This window comes from Podarcis filfolensis, assembly GCF_964270895.1.
Source record: "Podarcis filfolensis genome assembly, chromosome: 7".
NCBI lineage: Eukaryota > Metazoa > Chordata > Lepidosauria > Squamata > Lacertidae > Podarcis > Podarcis filfolensis.
In genome coordinates this window covers 88,048,757-88,073,820 of record NC_139603.1, presented here as the reverse complement: position 1 = coordinate 88,073,820, position 25,064 = coordinate 88,048,757, and the positions used below count along the sequence as shown (strand labels likewise).

The window sequence follows — 25,064 nt, the reverse complement described above, 5'->3', positions numbered from 1 at the left end:
TTTGCAAAGCTCCAGTGTAGCTCACTGTGGAAACTGCAGAATAAGAATCGCATTTGCCCAACCCGTGTTTCACCACTTGCCCTGCTCACCTGCACTGGCGTTCGGCCCTGTGAGACCTGCCCACTGTTGGTTTGCAAGCCCCCCTCCACAGAGGCTGGCCCCTCTCACTGTCCTCGGAGCTTGCTTACCGGTAACCTCCTCTGGCTGATATCCAGACAGACCAGGGAGATTTTGATAGGCGACATTTTCCCAAGCATGGGCAAAATGCACAACCCCTCCCTCCTGCTTCCGCAGGGGAAAGAAAATAAGTCAGAAATCCATTTACATGATGTTTATTTCTGACATTACAGCACTAGAGAAAAACACGTCCTTTCAGTTCAGTTCTTCTAGCACGTCTGACAAACTTCCTGAGCATGCGCAAAGGGAAGGTTTCAAATTACACTCTTCACAAAGACTCATCCAGCCTGTGAACGTCCGGGGAAATTCTTCTTTCCCACAGATAGGTGCATCATGTGATGTCAACAATCTGGCTGTCTGCAGCTGCGATGTTTCCATATACTGACACCCACAAGGGAATGCAGCCCTCAGCGTGGTGAAGGTTCCCCAGCTCTTGTATAGGCCATTGTTTACCATGCACAAGCAAGATTTTCCCTTTTACCGTGCACATGCAGATTTTCAGGGCAGGTGGAAGGAAGTCCCTCTTTTTTATATATATTTATTAATTTTATATTAACAAAAGCCCGCAAAATACATCACAATCAAAATTTTAAATCATACATCTTCACTGACTTCGCTCCACTCCCCCTCCTGGTTCCATTATTTTATACTTATTCATGCACATCTATAAAATCTGAACTATCCCATTTTAAAACCTTATTCATGTTGTTACAAGCGACCTTTAAAAGTTCAGCTAATGTAAAAACCTATACACAAAGCTTGCAAAATATGACTTAAACATTCCCCCCCTTTTTTTTAAAAAAAGAGAACATTGTCCTTTTTCTTTCTAGGGTTTCAAATTATCTAATATGTCCTGCATAGTTCATTAGTTTGTTTTTGCCATTCTCCTTTATTTTCTTTGGCGGCGGCTTCTTCCTTCTATAGGGATGGTCTAGTCTTGGCCTGGCATCCACTCTCAGATGCAGGAACAAAGTCTTTTGCATGGTAAACCCGTTAAGTCCCTGTACCTTTCAAAATCATAGCTTCTGGTTGTTGTTTTTTAGCAAAAGTCATTTTCAGCATTCTCTTCAAATCTTTATATGTCACTTCCCAGGCGGAAGAAAGTCCCTTTTTGTGCAGTGCAGAATTACTGTGGAATTCCCTCTGCCAGGAAATCGTGATGGCCATCAAGCTGGGTGGTTTTAAAAGAGGACTGGGCGTTCTGGATTAAAATCCTAAAGGTTATTAATGAAATTTTTGAAGCGAAGCTTTCAATAGACTTTGATTTCATGACAATGGGTATACTTGGAAACACGACTATAGAGAAAAGGGACCAGTCTACATTCAAAGCTATGATATTAGCGGGAGAGGCGACGATAGCTTTAGGTTTGAAAGTTAGAGAAAAATGGACAGTAGAGGCATGGAATAGTTATTTGTTTGAACTTATTCAGTCGGACATTGTCGTAGTCACGTCACAGGAAACAACGTGGAAGGTCAAGTCCACCACGATAAGGAACAGATGGCACCCCTATCTTCAATGGATAAAAGTTACTGGAACAAAAGACATTTGGTGGAAACTAAAGACGCTATGCCTGTGGCTGAGGATAATTGTTTGAACCCTTCCAATGGATATGGGGGATGGGGGTGGGAAGGGAGGGAAAGGAAAAAATTGTATGTGAAATTTAAAAATTGGAAGGAGATAATATAATGTATGTAAAAATCCTGAACTCAAATTAAAATAGAATAGAATAGAATAGCATGTCTTGTTGTTGTTTAGTCGTGTTATGTACTGAGTTGAATAGGATCCAAACTGCAGCAGTCTGATTGGTCCTAGAACAATAGGATTCAGAATGCAGCAGTCAGATTGGTCCTAGAACAATGCAGCAATATGATTGGTTGGCAGGAACCACCCAATCATGCTCCAGATAGAAGTGAATCCACAACCTGATTGGCTTACAGTAGAATTCCGGAATTAGCCAATCATGTGCAGCCCATTGTGTAAATAATGTATATAAAGCAGATACCTTGAGGGGACTTTCATTCATTCCTCCTCACCACTATGAGCTGAATAAAGAGCATGAAATCACTTTGCGACTCTGAGTATATTTCACAGGCGACGAAGGTGGGATCCCGCTGAGCTGACTGCCACACACAGCACCGCAGCACCGCCACCTGCCGCACCGCTGCCTCGCACCGTGTATCCAGGCTTCAGCTCCGGGACACAAGGAACTCAGAATGGCAACCGACAGCAGCTTCTCGCCGTTCAACCCAGCATCTGGAGACTGGGAAGCGTATGCCTCCCGTTTCACCTTCCTCCTAGAAGCCAAAGGGGTCACCGATGAAGAAGACGCCAAGAAGAGGGCGATATTCTTCAGCGTCTGCGGAGAGGAGACGTTTGAAATCGCCCGGGCTCTCCTTGCACCCGAAGACGTCGCTACTGTTCCATACAAAACAATAATGGAACAGCTGAAGGGGCACTTTTCGCCACAGCCCTCTGTGGTGGCTCGTCGAAATGCCTTCTACGCAAAGCGGCAAGCCCCTGGGGAAACCATAACTGGGTTTGTGACCTCTCTCCGCCAAGCTGCCCGGTTCTGCAACTTCTCAGAGCTGGAGAACATGCTTCGTGACCGCCTCGTCGGTGGCCTGAAGGATGAGAAGCTGCAACGACGCCTCTACGCTAAGAAGGACCTAACGTTCCAGGTCGCTCTGGAGGAGGCCCTGGCAACGGAAGCTGCCGAGAGGTCGACGCAAGAGGCACGGCCGAGCCAGCCGTCCCAACCGAGGGTCCACCACGAAGACCTCACCGACGACTCAGGATCCAACAGGGAGGAGGTGCACCGAGTACAGCAGCGCACTCAAGCAGCCCACATACCACAGCTGCCTCGACGAGAAGCAGGGAACTGCGCAAGCTGTGGAGACAGTCACGAGAGGAGGACCTGCCGTTTCCGCAACGCAGAGTGCAGGCAGTGCAGAAAATTGGGACACATCGCCCGGGTGTGTCGAGCTCGGCCCACCCGACGCCAGGCATCAGATGACCAATCCAAGAGCCCCAGGTCCCGGGGCCCAACACACCAAGGCAACTCGACGGAGCTCACGGACTTCCAGGTATACCAGTTGCCCCACCCCAACGTAGAGAAAATTTATGTAGAGGTACAGATAGAGGGGGCCCCATGCCGCATGGAGCTTGACACGGGTTCAACTCTATCCATAATCTCGGCAAGGACCTTAAGGAAACTGTGTCCTACTGGGGGTCCCAAACTCAGGCCGGCCCCATTCACCCTCCGGGACTTCCAGAAACGTAAGGTCCCCACAATGGGGGTGGGGACCTTCAGGGTGCAATACCAAGGGCGGACGCGGCAACTGGACTTGCTTGTGGTCAAGGGCCCCTACATTAGCTTACTGGGATTGGCATGGTTTGGACCACTGGGGCTAGCCGTCACCGGGGTGAACCACACGAGCTTACAAGTGGACGTGGACGCCATATGCAAGGAATTTCCGGGGGTTTTTGATGGGAAATTGGGACAGTATACGGGCCCCCCCATTGCTCTACAGCTTGACCCCGCAGTACGACCAGTCAGGCTCAAGGCCCGCCGGGTCCCGTTCGCCCTGAAACCCCGTATAGACGAGGAATTGGACCGACTCGTGGAGCAAGGCGTGCTGGAGCCGGTGCCTAATGCCCCCTGGGAAACCCCAATCGTCACACCCGTCAAGCCGAATGGTTCGGTCCGCATCTGCGCAGACTACAAATGTACCATAAACAAGGCCCTCACGGCCCATGCATACCCAGTGCCAGTGGTCAGCCATGTCCTTGCCACCCTGGCTGGGTCGAAAATTTTTGGCAAGCTGGACTTGGCCCAAGCATATCAACAACTGCCAGTAGATGAGGCCACAGCAGAGGCACAGACGATTGTGACGCACAGAGGAGCGTTCAGGGTAAAGCGGCTGCAATTCGGTGTCAGCGTGGCACCAGGCATATTCCAGAATCTAATGGACTCTCTCCTTAAAGGGATTCCTGGCGTCACCCCCTTCTTCGATGATGTGTTGATTGCCGGGCCCACACCAGAGGAGTTTGAGGACCGCCTCCGCACCGTTCTGCACCGTTTCCAGACGGCGGGTCTCAAGGTGAAGCGGGAAAAATGTCTACTAGGAGTGCCTCAGGTGGACTTTCTGGGATTTATGGTGGACGCAGAAGGGGTCCACCCGACTGGGGACAAGGTACGGGCCATTTGTGATGCCCCAGCGCCCAAGAACAAGACTGAACTTCAGGCCTTCTTGGGACTATTGAACTTTTACCATTCCTTCCTTCCCCACAAGGCGGCGGTAGCGGAGCCCCTACACAGACTCCTGGACAAGCGGGCCCCTTGGGTGTGGGGCCAGCGCCAGGAGGCCGCATTCCAGGCAGTCAAGGACTTGCTTGTCTCAAACTCGGTCTTGGCACACTTCGACGAGAGGCTGCCGGTGGTGCTAGCATGCGACGCCTCACCCTATGGCATTGGCGCTGTCCTGGGACACCAACTCCCGGATGGAAGAGAGGTACCGGTGGCATACTTTTCCCAGACACTCAACGCAACCGAGCGGAACTACTCGCAAATCGACAAGGAGGGTCTGGCAATCGTGAAGGGAGTAAAAAAATTCCATGATTTCTTGTACGGGCGGCCCTTCACCGTGGTGACTGACCACAAGCCCTTGCTTGGCTTGTTTGCCTCCGAAAAGCAGACCCCCCAAGTGCTGTCTCCTCGTGTCCTCAGGTGGTCAATTTTCCTTGCCAGCTACCAGTATGCACTGATTCACCGCCCTGGGAAGGCGATGGGCCATGCGGACGCCCTCAGCAGGCTACCACTACCGGAAACAGGCCCCGACCCAGCACCTGCACAAGAGGTTATGAGCCTGGAGCTGCTTCCCGACCGCCCCATTCAGGCACAAGAAGTTGCACACCATTCCAAGAAAGATAGGGTCATCTCCCGCGTCCTGGACTGGGTGTGGAGGGGATGGCCCAGCAGCAGCCCCGGGCCAGAATTCGCCGGCTACACAACCCGCAAACATGAACTGTCGGCCCACAAGGGGTGCCTGTTATGGGGAAGCAGGGTCGTTGTTCCCCAGCCCCTCCGCAAAAGGGTCCTCACAGCCCTACACGAGACACACCCAGGGGTAGTAAGAATGAAGGCCCTTGCCAGGAGTTATGTGTGGTGGCCGGGGATCGACGGAGAGATAGAGGCCTGGGTCAAACACTGCCAGGCCTGCCAAGAATCCCGCCCAGATCCCCCAAGGGCCCCAGTCCAGTCCTGGGAGTCCGCCCGAGCACCATGGTCACGCCTGCATGTGGACTTCGCTGGCCCCTTTCAGGGGAAAACATTCTTCATAGTGGTGGACTCCTACACCAAATGGCTGGAAGTCGCACTGGTACCGTCCACTTCTACGTCCGCAGCCATCCGGGTACTACGCAGGCTGTTTGCAACCCACGGGCTCCCTGACACTCTCGTCTCAGACAACGGGACTGCATTTACGTCAGGAGAATTCCAAACCTTCACAGCGCAGAACGCCATCCGCCACATCCGTTCGGCGCCATTCCACCCTGCCACCAATGGCCAAGCAGAACGCATGGTGCGGACCACCAAGGACACCCTTCGCCGCATGACGCAAGGGGATTGGGAGTACCGCCTTGCCACATTCCTCCTAGCACAACACAGCACCCCCAGCTCAACGACTGGCCGGAGCCCCGCTGAACTACTAATGGGTCGGCGCCTTGCAATCAGATTGGACCGCCTTCACCCCGATAGAGCTCAGGATGAGGTAGTGGTGGGGGAAGGCAGGAACCCCCGGACCTTCGAGGCCCAGGACCCAGTGTACGCAAAGAATTTTGGGGCAGGCCCAGCATGGGTACCCGCCACAGTCACCAGGGTCACTGGTCCCGTGTCGTACGAGGTGCTAACGGATGGGGGGCAATGCTGGCGCCGCCACTGCGACCAGATACGGCGACGATTCCCGGGAGAAAACCAGGAGGAGGAAAGGTCAGAGGAGTCCCAAGGGAACAGAGGGGCAGTGAGGCCCATAGAGCAGGAGGGGCCAGCAGGAGAGGCAGAATCAGTAAATACAGAGAGGACCCGCGAAGCCAAAAGGACACCGGAACCAGAACCACGACTGAGCGAGCCGGTTGCACCTGACCAGACAGGCCCATCACAGCCAGCATCCTTGGAACATGAGCCAGAACCTGAACCCCGGACCAGGGAACACCCCAGGCCGCAACGCACACGTAGGCCACCGGCGTACCTCGAGGACTATGAATGCGACCTCCCGGGCAGGACTGGAACTTAGAGGGGAGGGGTGTTATGTACTGAGTTGAATAGGATCCAAACTGCAGCAGTCTGATTGGTCCTAGAACAATAGGATTCAGAATGCAGCAGTCAGATTGGTCCTAGAACAATGCAGCAATATGATTGGTTGGCAGGAACCACCCAATCATGCTCCAGATAGAAGTGAATCCACAACCTGATTGGCTTACAGTAGAATTCCGGAATTAGCCAATCATGTGCAGCCCATTGTGTAAATAATGTATATAAAGCAGATACCTTGAGGGGACTTTCATTCATTCCTCCTCACCACTATGAGCTGAATAAAGAGCATGAAATCACTTTGCGACTCTGAGTATATTTCAGTCGTGTCCGACTCTTCGTGACCCCCTGGACCAGAGCACGCCAGGCACTCCTGTCTTCCACTGCCTCCCGCAGTTTGGTCAAACTCATGCTGGTAGCTTTGAGAACACTGTCCAGCCATCTCGCCCTCTGTCGTCCCCTTCTCCTTCTGCCCTCCATCTTTCCCAACATCAGGGTCTTTTCCAGGGAGTCTTCTCTTCTCATGAGGGGGCCAAAGTCTTGGAGCCTCAGCTTCAGGATCTGTCCTTCCAGTGAGCACTCAGGGCTGATTTCCTTCAGAATGGAGAGGTTTGATCTTCTTGCAGTCCATGGGACTCTCAAGAGTCTCCTCCAACACTCCTTCATGGCTGTGGCAAAGGGGCTTGAATAACTCAGAGAAGCTATGAGCTATGCCGTGCAGGGCCACCCAAGATGGACAGGTCATAGTGGAGAGTTTTGACCAAACGTGATCCACCTGGAGCAGGAACCGGCAAGCCACTCCAGTATCCCTGCCAAGAAAACTCCATGGACAAAGGCAACAGGCATATAAAAGAATAGAATAGGACTGGGCAAATTCATGGAGGAGGAGAGGGCTCTCAATGGCCGGTAGCCCTGATACCTGTGTTCTGCCTCTGCGGTTCGAGGCAGCAATGTTTCTGAATACCAGGAGGGGAGACTGCTCCTGCGTTCGAATCCTGCTCCTGCGTTTCCCTTTGGTTGGCCGCTGTGAGAACAGGGTGCTGGACTCAATGGGTCCGTGGCCTAATCCAGCCGTCTCTCCTTATGTCCTTACTGCTTTTGCATCTTGACATCTCCTCCCGACGACCAGCTTCTTCTTTCCAAAACCACCAGAAATATCGCTGTTGTGCTACTCCTGTTTCTGTTAGTCGCCATGCAGTGCTCCGAAGGCCCTTTGATGGAGATCCTAGCTAGACTGAGCACCAGGGACCCTTGTCTCTTCCTTTCTGGCAGATCTGGATCTTGCCTCTTCCCCAGCCCCTGGACACATCGATGTGTCAGCGTCGCCCAGAGATCCCAAGAAGCAGAGGAAGACAAGCGGAACAAACAAGGCTTTGCCAAGACAGCCGGCACTGGGGGAGTAGACCCCTTCTGACCCTGCTCACAAGGAGACCTCCCTGGCGAGCTCCAGATTTGTTTTTTCTGTGGGGAAGATGTCTGGAGAAAGAAATGCCCCAGATTTTCAAGCGCCCAAGGAATTTAATGTGGTTCAGAGCAGGCGAGGTCTCTTTCTGCATTGCTTTTCCAGAGTAACGGTAGATCTGAGGCTAGGGATGGACAGAATCTGTATTCTCTCCTGCATGCAATGGACGTCCTGATGAGAGCACAGGGTTTGGGATATGGGGTGAGATGGCCTTTATTGTATCCTGGTCTGAAGGTGCACAGGGCCTAATGCACCTTATTTAAGGGACCGCCTCTCCTGGTCTGCCCTGCAGAGGACCTTAAGGTCCATGAACAACCATAGTTTAGAGGTCCCAGGCCCTAAGGAAGTCAGACTATCCTCCACCAGGGCCAGGGCCTTCTCAGCGATGGCTCCGACCTGGTGGAATTCTCTGTCCCATGAGACCAGGGCCTTGCAGAATTTAACTTCCTTCTGCAGGGCCTGTAAGACAGAGCTGTTCTGCCTGGCCTTTAATTAGAATTCAGCCTGATCTTTTATTCCCCTTCCCTCCCCCTCCCCTTTTATGAAGATCACCCACTCTTTGAGACCCCACAGCTAATTCTTCCCTGGTCTCCTTGCTGGCCTAAATAGGACTAATTTAGCCGGCTAGCCCTGGTGATCATCCAATGTTTATTGGATGGATTTCCCCCCTAAATTGATTTTTGATTTGATTGTTATTCACGTTTTATACCATATTTTATGCTGGTTTTTTTGTAGCATCAATTAAGTGTTTTAAATTTGTTGTTAGCCGTCCTGAGCCCGGTTTTCTGAACCGGGAAGGGCAGGGTATAAATAAAAAAATTATTATTATTTATTATGAAACTTAGCTCAGTAGCTAATACGGCAGCCGCTGCAAGTCTTCAGAACTGGCAGTGCCGATAATCTTCCTCAGTGAGCAATGTGTGTTAAACTGTGGAACTCCCTCCCTCAGTGGTGACCAGCAACTTGTATGGCTTTAAAAGAGGACTGGGCAAATTCACAGAGATGGAGGAGAGGAGTATCGATGGCACCTGTAGAAATGCCAGCGCCACCGATCGAAGCGGAAATTAAGAGCCCCGGCCTTGCCCAAGGCTTCACTCGCCCTTTGTCATCTCGCTTCAGATCTCAGCTGTGCCTTCGCCCCCATGAGAAAATTGATGTGTGGCTGCTTTGCAGATATTTGCCTCTCTGGTTAGTTTCTCTTTCTGCCCACCCGCCCTGCCCTCACCTTTCCAGCTTTCCAGAGATCGATTTGCACAGCTTTCCTGCTGAGGTGGAAGAGCTGTCCTGGGGACTACCGTATTTTTCGCCCCATAGGACGCACCAGCCCATAGGACGCACCAAGTTTTTTGGGGGGGAAATAAAGAAAAAAAAATTATTTCCCCCCAGGCGCTTGTGGGGCCGGCAGCGGGGAGACGCACTGCGCCTCCCCGCTGTCCCCGGAGCTTGCGGGGCAAGCAGCGGGGAGAAGCGCTCTTCTCCCCACCGCCCGCCTGCAGACCAGGTCCGGGGACAGCGGGAAGACGCGCATGAAGAATGCAGCGAAAGCCTGCATTCGCCCCATAGGACGCACACACATTTCCCCTTCATTTTTGGAGGGGAAAAATTGCGTCCTATAGGGCGAAAAATACGGTAATCCTCCGGGTGGGACTTAACGGGAGCCCCAAAGCTTCCCCTTTGTTTTTAAAAGGAACCACCCCATCCTGATTTTAAATATTCACTTAAAGGTAAAGGGACCCCTCACCATTAGGTTCAGTCGTGACCGACTCTCGGGTTGCGGTGCTCATCTCGCTTTACTGGCCGAGGGAGCCGGCGTACAGCTTCCGGGTCATGTGGCCAGCATGACTAAGCCACTTCTGGCGAACCAGAGCAGCGCACGGAAATGCCGTTTACCTTCCTGCCGGAGCGGAACCTATTTATCAACTTGCACTTTGACGTGCTTTCAAACTGCTAGGTTGGCAGGAGCAGGGACCACAGAGCCTAGGACTTGCCAATCAGAAGGTTGGCGGTTCGAAACCCCACAACGGGGTGAGCTCCCGTTGCTCGGTCCCTGCTCCTGTCAACCTAGCAGTTTGAAAGCACATCAAAGTGCAAGTAGATAAATAGGTACCACTCTGGCGGGAAGGTAAATAGCGTTTCTGTGCGCTGCTCTGGTTTGCCTGAAGCGGATTAGTCATGCTGGCCACATGACCCGGAAGCTGTACGCCAGCTCCCTCGGCCAGTAAAGCGAGATGAGCGCTGCAACCCCAGAGTCGGCCACGACTGGACCTAATGGTCAGTGGTCCCTTTACCTTTACCTTTTACCTTTTTAAAATGGCAAAATGGCCCTCGGAGAGCTCCAGAGAGCAGAAGTTAACATGAGATGAGCCAGTGCGCTGGCTCAGCCAAAGGCAGCTTCGCATGTTCAGGAATGTTGTCATGATAGGGAGGCATAACAGCCTCTGCTTTCCAGAGATTTCAGTGCGGCTGACCACATTGCTTTGTGTGCAGGGGGGGTCCCAGCTCCCAGCACTATCAGGGCTGGGAATATCCCCTTCCCTGTAGACCTTAGAGAACAGGCGCCAGTTGCAGGAACCCAGCCTTGACCTATTTCCCTGATCTACATCTGGTACGGAGAGTTGTGCTCAAAAACTTTCAGAAGAGTACCAGGTCGGCCTGGGATATCAGATGGGTGAATTGGCCTGACTTGTTCCAACACAGATTTTGCGTTTCTTCTTTAGGGTGTGAAATATACTCGGGAGTCGAGAGTGGATTTCATGCTCTTTCTTCAGCTCATAGTGGTGAGGAGGAATGGAAGTTCCCCCATAATGTCTGCTTTATATACATTATTTACACAATGGGCCCCACATGATTGGCTAATTCCGGGATTCTCCTGTAGGCCAATCAGGTTGCGGATTCACTTCCACCTGGAGCTGGATAGGGTGGCTCCTGCGGACCAATCAGACTGCTGCATTCTGGACCCTATTGTTCTAGGACCAATCAGACTGCTGCATTCTGAATCCTATTGTTCTAGGACCAATCAGATTGCTGCATTCTGAATCCTATTGTTCTAGGACCAATCAGACTGCTGCCTTTTGGATCCTATTCAACTCAGTACATAACAGGGTGGCTAGCAGGTTAGGAGATGGGGCCAGCGCACTTGGCCACGTGACTTCTGGGAGTCAAAGGGTCGCTGCCTGTTAGCTGCCACTGCCGCCACCACACGGCATTTCTGCTGACCAAGATGCTCCTCTGTGAGCAAGACTGTGTCTTTAATTGGATTACCAGTTCCAGGGGGACTGTGCGGCCAGCATATTAATAGCCACCCTTTCAGGAAGATCAGAGCTTTGCTCAAATGCTCACAGCCCTCCAGGGTGACTTGAAGGTCACTCTGTGGATGGATTTTCTCTCGTGCGGGATTTGGCTGTCCAAAATCCGTACGGGAATCTAGCCACAGTGCTTTCCGCATTCTGGGTTTGTGATCTTCCAGGAAACGACATTCCCAAGGCAACTTTTGGGCCTTGTTGGTTTACAAGAATTTAGATAACCTGTTCCGATGATTGCATACTTGGGTATCAGAGAATACAGAGCCCCTCTTGCATTATTTAAGGTTTCTCCACCATGGACTTATTGGGACACGGGTGGTGCTGTGGGTTAAACCACAGAGCCTAGGACTTGCCGATTAGATGGTCGGCGGTTCGAATCCCTGCGACGGGGTGAGCTCCCGTTGCTCGGTCCCTGCTCCTGCCAACCTAGCAGTTCAAAAGCACGTCAAAGTGCAAGTAGATAAGTAGGTACCGCTCTGGCGGGAAGGTAAACGGCGTTTCTGTGCGCTGCTCTGGTTCGCCAGAAGTGGCTTAGTCATGCTGGCCACATGACCCGGAAGCTGTACGCCGGCTCCCTCGGCCAATAAAGCGAGATGAGCGCCGCAACCCCAGAGTTGGCCACGACTGGACCTAATGATCAGGGGTCCATTTACCTTTACCTTACCACCATGAACTTAAACCAATGTGTTTAATATCCCCAAAGGTTCTTGGGAATGATAAGGAGCTGGCGCTTTGCAGTGAAGGCACAAAACTGCCTTTTTTGTGGAGGAGTATAAACTTACTGCTTTATTGAATTTTCATAGCCAGTAGTACAGGAAAGAAAAACCAAAGAAATATGTAGCAAAAATAAGTACGCAGGTTCCCTCCCTGGTTGCTCGCTTGTATTTTGGTTAAATTAGCATTAAGAACGGAAATCCGTCTCATACTATTGGGGCAGTCAACTCACTCACACAATGACAATCACACAACACTTGCCATTCACAGCAACTGTCCTTCAGACGCATACTGCCTCCAGCAGTTCCCTCCTGTAGGTGCCTTGATAGAATTCTGCTTTTGCAAGATCGGTAATTGGCCAGTTGTTAGCAAATTACTTCATCGTAATTGGGGTCAAATACCATAGCGTTAACACTTCAAATAAAACCCCTTTGCATTTACGCAAAAAATGACCCATCCTTTTCTGACATTTGCATTGCTACTACTGCCCCCGATTTGGTCATATAAGTCATCTTATTATCACATCGTTTCTTCAGTATTACCTGATATATCTGCAGAACTACTCCTCTTTTCGCTGGGGGAGCCTAGGATATTGTTATTGCTATGCACCATTTTTCTTCGTTAGGCATTGTGTTTAGTAATAGTAATAGTAATAGTAATTTATTATTTGTACCCCGCCCATCTGGCTGGGTCTCCCCAGCCACTCTGGGCAGCTTCCAACAAAGATTAAAAATACATTAAAATGTCACACATTAAAAACTTCCCCAAACAGAGTTGCCTTCAGATGTCTTCTAAATGTCAGGTAGTTGTTTTTTTCTTTGACATCTGATGGGAGGGCGTTCCACAGAGCGGGCGCCACCACTGAGAAGGCCCTCTGCCTGGTTCCCTGTAGCTTTGCTTCTTGCAGCGAGGGAACCGCCAGAAGGCCCTCGGCGCTGGACCTCAGTGTTTGCAAGTGTTCCAGCTGTGGTCGAGGGGCTTCAGGCGATGATGGCTGTAGCCGTGTGGCTTGGGGCTGATGGGAGTCTAGAACATCTGGAGGACATCTGGAAGGGTAGCCTGTCCAGTGGTAGCTAATTACAGGTTTATAAAGTGTTTAAAAAGATCTGTCTTAATCCAGGGCAGAGATTAGTTGAAAGGAAAGTAAGTGTGCACTGAAAGGTTGAGTGCAATAAGGGCTAGTGATTTTTCTGGTGAGGTTTGCGTATAATCTCAGCGTTCTGGGTCTGACCCCACGTTGGGCATTGCAGGGGGATGGACTGAATATCCCTTGTGCTCCCTCCCATCTCTACAACTGCAATTCTACGGCTTTACTCTCTCCCTTAAGTGTAGTGGCTTTTTGTGAAGTTGCAGAGGGCGATCTGCAATGGATGCTTTAGTTGCGATACCTGCACGGTTAATGGGCAATATTAGGCCGTAACTTTTATTGGTTACAGCATGTGAGTAGTATTGGCTTAGGCGTTGGATGAAACAGCAATACCAGACTCCACCCCGCACAGCCGGGAGTCATATCAGGGTTAACAACCAGTGGGAGGAGCTTGTTGATGCAAATGCAGTGATACCTCTGGATACGAACAGGATCCGTTCCGGAGTCCCGTTCGCATCGTGAAGTAAACGTAAGACGCGACTGCACGTGCGCAGGCCGTGTTTCGCCGCTTCCGCGCATGCGCGAGACGTCATTTTGTGCGCATGCGCGAGCGGTGAAACCCGGAAGTAACGCGCTCCGTTACTTCCGGGTCGCCGCGGGGTGCAACCCGAAAATATTCATCCTGAAGCTACTTCTACCTGAGGTATGACTGTGCAACTGGAAGCTCCTCCGTGACGTCACCGGGGGTCGTGCCATGGCCCTAGCCACCAGCAGGGCATCAGACAGGATCCACAACCGCCGGATTCCTTTAATGGAATACCCAAAAGAGGAGGGGTAGATGATGGCCCATACCCCACCCTTCAACACAGCACACATATTCCAATGCCTAACCGCCAATACCAGAAAGTCGTGACGAGTTGCTACGAGGTAGGTGAAAAAACCAAGAGGCTGGTGCCAATTTGCCAAATGGATAAAAAAAGTCCTACCAGGCCCCTTGGGCAACCAAGGTGACCAACCGAAGTCCATAGCAAGGTCAATACGTGAAAGAAGCTGACCTAAGAGGGAGGGAGGGTGGGAGATCCGAAGGAAGCAGGAACAGACTGGGAGCTGAGCACTGCCGCGGCCGTTTAAATGTGGCTAGCCCCGCCCACCAGCAGGCCCTATTGGTCGGCTGGAAGGCTTGGCCACGGCAGCAGAAGCAATCAGGAGCAGGGAGCTGAACACGCCTCCCTGCCACTCCGGGAAGCTGCTCCTGCTCACAACCCCTCCCCTCTGGGAGGAGGAGAGGCCTTGTCAGGGCGGGTTTGGTAATAATAATAATAATAATAATAATAATAATAATAATAATAATAATAATTTATTTATACCCCGCCCATCTGGCTGGGCCTCCCCAGCCACTCTGGCGGCTTCCATAGAAACCAAAAATACACTAATATGTCACACGTTAAAAACTTCCCTGAACAGTGCTGCCTTCAGATGTCTTCTGAACGTCAGGTAGTTGTTTATCTCTTTGACATCTGATGGGAGGGCGTTCCACAGGGTGGGTGCCACCACCGAGAAGGCCCTCTGCCTGGTTCCCTGTAGCCTCCCTTCTCGCAATGAGGGAACCGCCAGAAGGCCCTCGGCGCTGGACCTCAGCGTCCGGGCAGAACGATGGGGGTGGAGACGCTCCTTCAGTTATACTGGACCGAGGCCGTTTAGGGCTTTAAAGGTCAGCACCAACACTTTGAATTGTGCTCTGAATTGTACTGGGAGCCAAACGTACTGGTAGCGGCACTGGAGGGACGGGAGGATGTCAAGTGGCTTCGAGGGAGACAGCGAGTCCTGCAGGAGTCCGGGTGCCATTGCATGTCGCTCGCACGTGGTGTTTGCCGAGCTCACGGCCGGAGCAGGGGGTTTGCCGGAGGACTTGCTCTGTCGAGGTCCGTCTCGGGTCGCCATGGCCAGAAATGAGCTTCTCGAAGGAAGGCTGAGAGGGGCTGGTTGGAAAAGGCTGCTCTGATGGCTTCTCTTGAGAACGCTGCTGGGGTTTCTCCTTGTCTCTTTCTTGTTGGGGTGGCCTTGTGGGTTGTCTTGGCTCTGACTTGCTGCTTTCTTTCTCTCTCTCTCTTCTCTTCTAGGGGTGGCAATAAGCACTTACGCCAAGTACTGTTACAGCAAGCTCCAGAAGGCAGCATTGACCGGCGCCAAAAAGGTACTGCCATCCTCTCCTTTTTGCCTCGTTTTTGGGTGTCGATTTGATCTATCGATCTGTGAAATTTTGTTAAAGAAGAATACAAAGCTTATTATCAAATATCTTTCCCCCTCAAACTAAAACATTAATCTAGACTTCTTATCAAAAGAAAGAGAGTAAGAAATAATAATAATAATAATAATAATAATAATAATAATAATAATAATAAATTTTTAAAATAATTTAAAATTATTTTAAAATTTTTAAAATAGGGAAATAAGGTATTTCTGCTTCTCTATCTGCCAATTATATATATAAAGTAATTGTCCAGTAGCACCTTAAGTAAAGGACCCCTGACCATTAGGTCCAGTCATGGCTGACTCTGGGGTTGCGGCGCTCATCTCGCTTTATTGGCTGGCATGACTAAGCCACTTCTGGCGAACCAGAGCAGTGCACGGAAACGCCGTTTACCTTCCCGCCGAAGCGGTACCTATTTATCTACTTGCACTTCAATGTGCTTTCGAACTGCTAGGTTGGCAGGAGCAGGGACCAAGCAACAGGAGCTCACCCCGTCATTGCGGGGATTCAAACCGCCGACCTTCTGATCGGCAAGTCCTAGGCTCTGTGGTGCCACCCACGTCCCACAATAGCACCTTAGAGACCAACTAAGTTTGTTCTGGGTATGAAACCTATGTCCCCATTGTGGAAGGACGTGTGGATCCAGAATTGGCCTCCACAGTCACGGTAAAGGGACCCCTAACCATTAGGTCCAGTCGTGGCCGACTCTGGGGTTGCGGCGCTCATCTCACTTTATTGGCCGAGGGAACCGGCGTACAGCTTCTGGGTCATGTGGACAGCATGACTAAGCCGCTTCTGGCGAACGAGAGCAGTGCACGGATACGCCGTTTACCTTCCCACCTGAGTGGTACCTATTTATCTACTTGCACTTTGACGTGCTTTTGAACTGCTAGGTGGGCAGGAGCAGGGACCGAGCATCGGGAGCTCACCCCGTCGCGGGGATTCGAACCGCCGACCTTCTGATTGGCAAGTCCTAGGCTCTGTGGTTTAGACCACAGCGCCACCCGCATACCTGTCACTTACGGACAGACTGTTAAAACCGTGTTTATGGAAGACAATCTTACTCAGCTATGAGGGATTGCCAAAGAAAGAAAGAAAGAATAGCGGTGTCGTCCTCTTCGCTCCATGGTGTTGGAGAGGACGGAGAAGGGGCTTCTGAGCTCCTGTCCCATCACATCTAGAGATGGGAGAAAGGGCTTGAAGGTCTCCTTCTGGAGAACAGGCAGGGTTCTTCTCCCACCCCCCGGAATAGGAAGAAGCGCTGAGACGTTGGCATTCCTAGCTTCCTGCATCCGGCCATTTTAAGAAAGGGCTCCTTTCATAGCAGGAGAATACCCAGATCTAGCCAGCCTGAGGCTCCTTTGTGGGAGAGAGACCCACAAAGAGGTGGAACCACAAAGAGAGCCTTTCACTGGGAAGCTCTCCCCGCTGACCTTTCCGCTTGAGCCTGAGTCAAGGAATGAGAGAAGGCGCTTAAAGGGCAAGACAAGGGCAGCGGGTGAGGAGGAGACACCGGAAGGTTGGCCCAGCCTGGAAGAGCTGGGGCAGAATTGTGGGGCTACATCCGGACCGGCCTTGTTTCCCTGGAGCAGTTCTAGATCTAGCAGGCTCTTCTCATGTTCTTACAGGTAGTACTACTCTTGCACAGCTCCCATTTGTAGCTCTAGAGAACGCTGTGCTTGATTACTCCCTAAGTTAATGAGTGGAGAGGACAATTGGCCCCTCATGTTCCTCTGCAGGGGTTCAACACAGGCGTGTTTTGTGTGTGTTTGTACACACACACACACACACACACACACACACAAACTAGGGTTGAGCGATATCTGGTTTTCAACATTGTGATATGTTGTTGTCTAGTCGTTTAGTCGTGTCCGACTCTTCATGACCCCCTGGACCAGAGCACGCCAGGCACTTCTGTCTTCCACTGCCTCCCGCAGTTTGGTCAAACTCATGCTGGTAGCTTCGAGAACACTATCCAACCATCTCTTCCTCTGTTGTCCCCTTCTCCTTGTGCCCTCCGTCTTTCCCAACATCAGCGTCTTTTCCAGGGAGTCTTCTCTTCTCATGAGGTGGCCAAAGGATTGGAGCCTCAGCTTCAGGATCTGTCCTTCCAGTGAGCACTCAGGGCTGATTTCCTTCAGAATGGAGAGGTTGGATCTTCTTGCAGTCCATGGGACTCTTAAGCGTCTCCTCCAGCACCAGAATTCAAAAGCATCCATTCTTCGGTGATGAGCCTTCTTTATGGTCCAGCTTTCACTCCCATACATTTTCCATACAACACTTCCAAAGACAACATTGTGATATATCACCCTCTAAACATCACAATATCCTGATATATCACGATGACTGAAATAGAAATGGCTGTAGGGAGAGGCGTTGGCTGGGTTCATGGTTTTCCCCGCAATGTGGTTTTCTGCATATTGCATAGAAACGCACATCATGATTTGTGATACACTGCCAGGCCAAAAAATTATGAAACAGGTATCACGGTATGGACTTCGAACCAGTTTTGGACGATATATATCACCCAGCCCTAAGACACGCTTCTTTTTCAAGTTGCTTCATTAGTTGGTTAGATTTCCCCCTGACTTTTAAGAATTTGCAGGTTTTTCAAAACTCCAAAACAAGTTGAACTGCAGTGGAGAATTTTGCATCGTCACAAAGCGCACATCTGAACCCATGTGCATGTCTAGCACTCAGGCCTTTCACAGCACACGCTACTAACAGGTTTAGGGGATTTTGCTTGCGTTATTAACATGCATTTGTCATTAATATGTGTTTGCCTTGAACCTTATGCCACTCCCAACCATAGCTGTCAACGTTTCCCTTTTTTTTAAGGGCAATTCCCTTATTCCGAATAGGATTCCTTGCAAGAAAAGGGAAAAGTTGACAGCTATGCCCCCAACCCAAGTTCTCCCACAAGAGAATAAAGGAAGGTTGGCTTATTGCAAGAAATGAAAGTGGCAGAATACAGTGGTACCTCGGGCTACATACGCTTCAGGTTATATACGCTTCAGGTTACAGACTCTGCTAACCCAGAAATAGTACCTCGGGTTAAGAACTTTGCTTGAGGATGAGAACAGAAATCGTGCCTCGGCAGCGCGGTGGCAGCGGGAGGCCCCATTAGCTAAAGTGGTGCTTCAGGTTAAGAACAGTTTCACGTTAAGAACAGACCTCCAGAACGAATTAAGTTCTTAACCCGAGGTACCACTGTATAGAGGTGATGCTCCCACAGTATCCATACCTTGATGTGAAGAGTAAAAGAGGGATCCCTGTCCAGGGGCGTCTGACCCATAGAGGCTAAGGGTGTGGGGTGCCAGGGCGCCAAGTTCTGGAGGGCTCCAGGGAAGAGGCAGAGGCTGGACATGCCACCAGCTCGCCACCCTTGCCCGCCTCCGCCGTGCCACGCTGAAGCAGCGCTGCACCCGGAGCCTCCGTCTGCCATGGCCACCGCGGCACAAAGTGGCCAGCTGAGCCAGAAGGCGCAGCCTCCAGCCTCCTCCTCTTCCCTGCCGGAGCAGCCCCTCTCCAGCCACTGCCCACCTCCTCCAGCCCCGCCTGCAGCGCCATCCCCCCTAAAAAAACTCTGGGAAATGGGGAGTGCCGGAGGGAGCTTTGCACCACGGCGCCGGATATGCTTAAGACGGCCCTGTCCCTGTCAAAAGACTGAAGAGAGGGGGGGAGTGTGACATTTGCCACTGACCCATACTAAAAGGAAAGCAAGAAAGGGAAGCGTTTATGTGTCCTGAAGAAAAGCCGAGTGTAGTAATAATAATAAAAATAATAATATTTTTTTATTTGTACCCAACCCATCTGGCTGGGCTTCCCCAGCCACTCTGGGCGGCTTCCAACTGAATATTAAAATACAGTAATGCATCAAACATTAAAAGCTTCCCTAAACAGGGCTGCCTTCAGATGTCGTCTATAAGTCTGGTAGTTGTTCTGTCTGATATCTGGTGGGAGGGCGTTCCACAGGGCAGGTGCCACTACCGTGTCAGGCTGGTCCTCATTAACATAGATTGAAAAGGGAACCCATGGCTGAGCTTTGAGAGCGAACCAACCATTGAAAAGTCGGGGTTTAAGTACAGCGCTGTTTTGAGCCAGTATTAGGAGATTAAGAAGCCTTCCAGGACACATTCAGGATAAGAGCCAAGAAAGCTCACTGGTGGGGGGATGCATTTTATATCAAGGTTTGCCAGCTTTTACTCAGGCCTTGATCTACAGGGGAAAATGAAGTTTTGGGAAAGTTCAGATTGGCACGGCGCCAGGGACTTTCCTTCTCGCCTCGTCCGTTTGAGCTGCTCAGTCTCAAGACATTCTGAGCCACACCTGCAGCTCTCGGGCCTATTGAACTGCACCTGTTGAACAACAGCGCGCTCGTTTACGACAGGCGCCCACAAGAGGGTCTGCAAGGAACTTCCGGCCCCTTCCTCGCCACAGCTGTTCCGTGCTCCCGGTTTGCTAAGCTCCTTGCAAGTGGCGGCAGAGCAGACGATGATGACTCACTTGATCTCCCGCTTTCATTAGGACAAATGGCTGCGGCTCTTGTTTTTCCGCACGTTGGCAAGGCGGATGGGGGGGGGGAGAAGGAGAGAATGTGGTCTGCAAAGACTCATGAGACATCTGGAGAAAAAGAGCAGAGCAAGATGGAGCACGTGCGTTCAGGCCCAGGAGAAGGAGCGCTCTCAAAGGCAGCTGGGTAGGGGCCTCTTCTGGATTCAGGGCTGTGAAGTCCAAGCGTCCACGGAATCTACTTTCATTTTTTCACATTTGCATCCCATCTTTTCTTCCACGAAGCTCAGGGCGGCGTGCATGGTTCTTTCCCTCTCCGTGTTATCTTCACAACAACCTTGGGAGGTAGCTTAGGGAGAGAGACTGTGGCTGGCCCAAGCGTCACTCAGTTTCGTGGCTGGAGGGGGGATTTTGAACCCTGGTCACCCAGGTCCTAGTACGGTGCTCTAGGCCACAACTAGCTCCCTAAATGGGTCACAATGAACAAGACGGATACAGTGGCAGGACAGACACCAACCTTTTCTGCCATTATTACTAGACGATAAACCTAGACAGCATCTTAAAAAACAGAGACATCACCTTGCCAACAAAGGTCCGTATAGTTAAAGCTGTGGTTTTCCCAGTAGTGATGTATGGAAGTGAGAGCTGGACCATAAAGAAGGCTGATCACCGAAGAATGGATGCTTTTGAATTATGGTGCTGGAGGAGACTCTTGAGAGTCCCATGGACTGCAAGAAGATCAAACCTCTCCATTCTGAAGGAAACCAGCCCTGAGTGCTCACTGGAAGGACAGATCCTGAAGCTGAGGCTCCAAGACTTTGGCCACCTCATGAGAAGAGAAGACTCCCTGGAAAAGACCCTGATGTTGGGAAAGATGGGGGGCACAAGGAGAAGGGGACGACAGAGGATGAGATGGTGGGACAGTGTTCTCGAAGCTACCAGCATGAGTTTGACCAAACTGCGGGAGGCAGTGGAAGACAGGAGTGCCTGGCATGCTCTGGTCCAGGGGGTCACGAAGAGTTGGACACGACTAAACAACAACAACAACGTCGGTTTGGGACCGGCCTTTGCTGCCCTGCTGCCCTGTAGTTGTTTTGGACAAGAGCTCCTATCAGCCCCGGCCAGGTTGCAAGTGGTTAAGCCTTACTTAATTTGCATAACATTGCAGAATCGAGGATTCTTGATCGCAGAATTTTAGGCTACAGCCCCCTGCTCCCTTCTGAGTCACAGAAATAACTTGTAGGATCACTCTGGTGATATTTCTAACGTGGACATGGCGCTGTATATTCCAAGCATCCTCAGAGCTTGCCACCCAAATAAGTGCAACAGAAACAAGTGTTGCATCTGTTTCTGGAGGGGGGGCAACTCAAATAGAGACCCACCCCACGCAGGCAGTGCAGAAAATTCCGGCTGTTTGCACAGCCACGGGGGATGCAAGAGGCTTTTGGCAAAGGCAGTTGCTGTGCCATATTTGGGGTGGGGGGGGGAGACAGAGAGAGCAATTTGAGACCATCAGGAATTAGCACCCTGGGGAACTGAAAGCAGGACAGCTCCTCTGCCGTTTTTCCAAGAGGTGCTGTTGTAGCATGCAAAGGGTTAAAGCAATGTGTGCTCTCTCGAAATGCCAGGGAAGCCTGTCTTTCCCCATCAATAATGGAAGAGGATGAAATTTTAACTAGGGCCGAATCTTGGCACGTGGGCCTGGCTGGGCAGGCACATGAAAGGAGCAGTGCGAGATCAGGACGGGTCCTCATTTTGTGCAGCCCCACCTGCTCCCCCGAAACCTTTTTGGACCCTCTCCTGCTTTGCTTGCTCATCCCTAGTGCCCTCTACCCTATAAAAAGCAGCATTCAGCAGAGTGTTTCCCCCGGCCTACTAAGGAAGGCGATAACACAGTTGAATTCAGAGCAGTGGCAATGATTTGGACAAAACCCAATTCAAACTTATTTAGTTGAATTCTGAAAAACCGATAAACTGGCAATGCCAGCTTTTCAAATAGTCATTTGTACCTCCAGCGCCCCCTGCCACCCCGTTGCCCCTTAGCAGCCACCCTGGTGATCCCACTGCCTGGTGGGTGTTGCCACCCCCTTTGGGCGAACCATCGATCTAGGTCTTTGGCCACCATCTGCAGTCATGGCACTCCCCCCTAAAACCTCCCAACCCCAAAGAGTCGGACGCAGGAGATCCCAGGGCTGGGTTTCTGTTCTGGATTCAGGGCTGTGAAGTCCGAGCAGCCACAGAATCTACTTTCATTTTATCGCATTTGGATCCCACCTTCCACAAAGCTCAGGGCGGCGTGCATGGTTCTGTCCCTCTCCGTGTTATCTTCACAACAAGCTTGGGAGGTAGCTTAGGCAGAGAGACTGCGGCTGGCCCAAGCCTCACTCAGTGAAGAGCAGAATTTGAACGCTGGTCACCCAGGTCCTAGTATGGTGCTCTAGGCCACGACGAGCTCCCTAAATGGGTCACAATGAACAAGACGGATACAGTGGCAGGACAGACACCAACCTTTTCTGCCATTATTACTAGACGATAAACCTAGACAGCATCTTAAAAAGCAGAGACATCACCTTGCCAACAAAGGTCCGTATAGTCAAAGCTATGGTTTTCCCAGTAGTGATGTATGGAAGTGAGAGCTGGACCATAAAGAAGGCTGATCGCCAAAGAATGGATGCTTTTGAATTATGGTGCTGGAGGAGACTCTTGAGAGTCCCATGGACTGCAAGAAGATCAAACCTCTCCATTCTGAAGGAAACCAGCCTTGAGTGCTCACTGGAAGGACAGATCCTGAAGCTGAGGCTCCAAGACTTTGGCCCCCTCATGAGAAGACTCCCTGGAAAAGACCCTCTGGGATCTTCTTCTGCACCTGGGCTGGAGGGGCAGCCTGTGGGTGCCTGTCCACGAGGGTCCAGTGGGGCACTGCCCCTCCAGCATTCCGCTCCCAGTCAGCCCCCACCTGCTGCCAACCAGCCCAGTGGGTCGCCCTACCTGTCGGCTTCCTCCACCTTCGCCTCTGTGAGCTTAAAGTCGAGGTGGAAGAGACAGACAAATTTGGAAGTAGCAGACTCCGGCTGTCTTTTGCTCTGCTGCCCCCTACTGTCGACTTCCCAGCGCTCTGCCCTACCAGTCTGTCTCCCAAGGTCACCAACCAGTTGGCAGGCAGTGTCAACCTCTCCTCCGAATGATTAATTTCTCTGCCCGTGGTATAAACTATAGCGAAATGAGGAAGAACATTCAGAAGGACTCTTTCTGACTGCGAGAGCTGTTCAACAGTGGAGTGGACCCTCTCAGAAGGTGAAGGCTCTTCTTTCTTAGAGGTTTTGAAACAGAAGTTTTTTTGGGGGCACCTGCCAGGGGTTACCAGTATTTAGCAATGATTTCTGCACTGCTAGGGGTTGGGCTAGATCAGGGGTCCCCAAACTAAGGCCCGTGGGCCGGATAAGACCCAAGGGACTCGTTTATCCGGCCCGCGGCAACCCCTGCTGCCGCCACGCACTCTTAGCGGTGCTGCGCTGCACGGCTGCCCACTTCCGGGTCGGAGGAGCACTGGAAATAGCTTATGCGCATGCGCAAGCGTTATTTGTGCATGCACATCTATTATTTCCGGTGCACATCTGGATCGGAGGAGGCCCGTGCACGTGCACACAAGCTATTTCTGGTGCTCCTCCAACCCGGAAGTGCGCCGGAAATAGCGTGTGTGCCCGTGTATGGGCACACGCTCACCCGCCCTCCGGCCCGCTGCGATATCAGCGCTGGAGACACCGGCCCGAGGTGTGGTAAGTTTGCTGACCCCTGGGCCAGATGACCTGGGGTCCCTTCCAACTCTACAAAATTATTTTTAAAATATAATAATAATAATAGTAGTAATTTTATTTCTATCCTGCCCATCTGGCTGGGTTTCTCCAGCTACTCTGGGCGGCATACAGCATATATAAAAACATAATAACATTATATCCTCCATTGCTGCCACACACACCCTTATAAGCAGCCAGTTTCCACTCCTTGACCTTGCTTTCCGTCCTTGCCTCCTTCTGTTCACGTGGACTGTGTTGACCCCTCCCAGCATGAGAGTGTTGCCCTCACTCTGTCACCCTGGAGGTTTTGCATCCATGCAAAAGATGCCCTTGTTGTTTATTCCCTCCTCCAGCAGCACCCTCTCCTCCCTGCCCTTCTGCAAAGCGGCCCTTTCGCCTCTTCTGAACCAGCCTTCCCAGCTCCTCCTTCCTCTTCCTTCCCTCCCAGACCACTGCTGCCCCTCTGTGGCCGAAGGCTGGATGGCTGCGCAGAGAAGGCTTTTCTCACACGCCTCACTTTGGAGTGTGCTCACGGAGCTAATAATTGCAGAATCGTAGAGTTGGGAGTGACCCCAAGTGTCATCAAGTTCGACCCCCGCGCACTGCCCGGGGTGGAATTCGAACCCATGACCCTAAGATTAAGGTTCTCGTGCTCCACTGAGTGAGCTGTCCCACATCCATTGCAGATTCTCAAAGAGCTTCTTTTAAAGGGATGGGTGAAGATGCTGAGTTGGCCGTTGGCTGCCCTGTTTGAGCCTCTCCCCAAGACCTGCTTCTGCAAAGCCTCCAGCAGCCCCATACAACTTAAAGGTAAAGGGTAAAGGGACCTGTTATGTACTGAGTTGAATAGGATCCAGAATGCAGCAGTCTGATTGGTCCGCAGGAGCCACCCAATCCAATTCCAGGTGGAAGTGAATCCGCAACCTGATTGGCCTACAGGAGAATCCCATAATTAGCCAATCAAGTGGGGCCCATTGTGTAAATAATGTATATAAAGCAGACATTTCGGGGGAACTTCCATTCCTCACTACTCTGAGCTGAATAAAGAACATGAAATCCACACTCCGAGTATATTTCAGGACCCCTGGCTGTTGGGTCCAGTTGCGGACGACTCTGGGGTTGCGGCACTCATCTCGCTTTACTGGCCGAGGGAGCCGGCGTACAGCTTCCGGGTCATGGGGCCAGCATGACTAAGCCGCTTCTGGCGAACCAGAGCAGCGCACGGAAACGCCATTTACCTTCCCGCCGGAGTGGTACCTAGTTATCTACTTGTACTTTGAGGTGCTTTTGAACTGCTAGGTTGGCAGGAGCAGGGACCGAGTAACGGGAGTTCACCCCATCGCGGGGATTCGAACCGCCGACCTTCTGATCGGCAAGCCCTAGGCTCTGTGGTTTAACCCACAGCGCCACCCGCATCCTTCCCAACAACTTACCAAGGTGTTAAACAGGCTCCTGGC

At 51.4% G+C, this 25,064-nt stretch overlaps 1 protein-coding gene across 3 annotated transcripts in view; it reads left to right on the top strand.

Moving 5' to 3' along the window:
* Window positions 1-25,064, top strand: part of ARHGAP39 (Rho GTPase activating protein 39) — a 216,131-nt gene that overhangs the window by 175,297 nt on the left and 15,770 nt on the right. For all 3 annotated transcript variants that reach the window (XM_083621933.1, XM_083621934.1, XM_083621932.1), the window contains one exon: window positions 15,171-15,244. In XM_083621933.1, coding sequence (XP_083478059.1) covers window positions 15,171-15,244 — 74 coding nt within the window. The remainder of the gene's footprint in view (window positions 1-15,170; window positions 15,245-25,064) is intronic.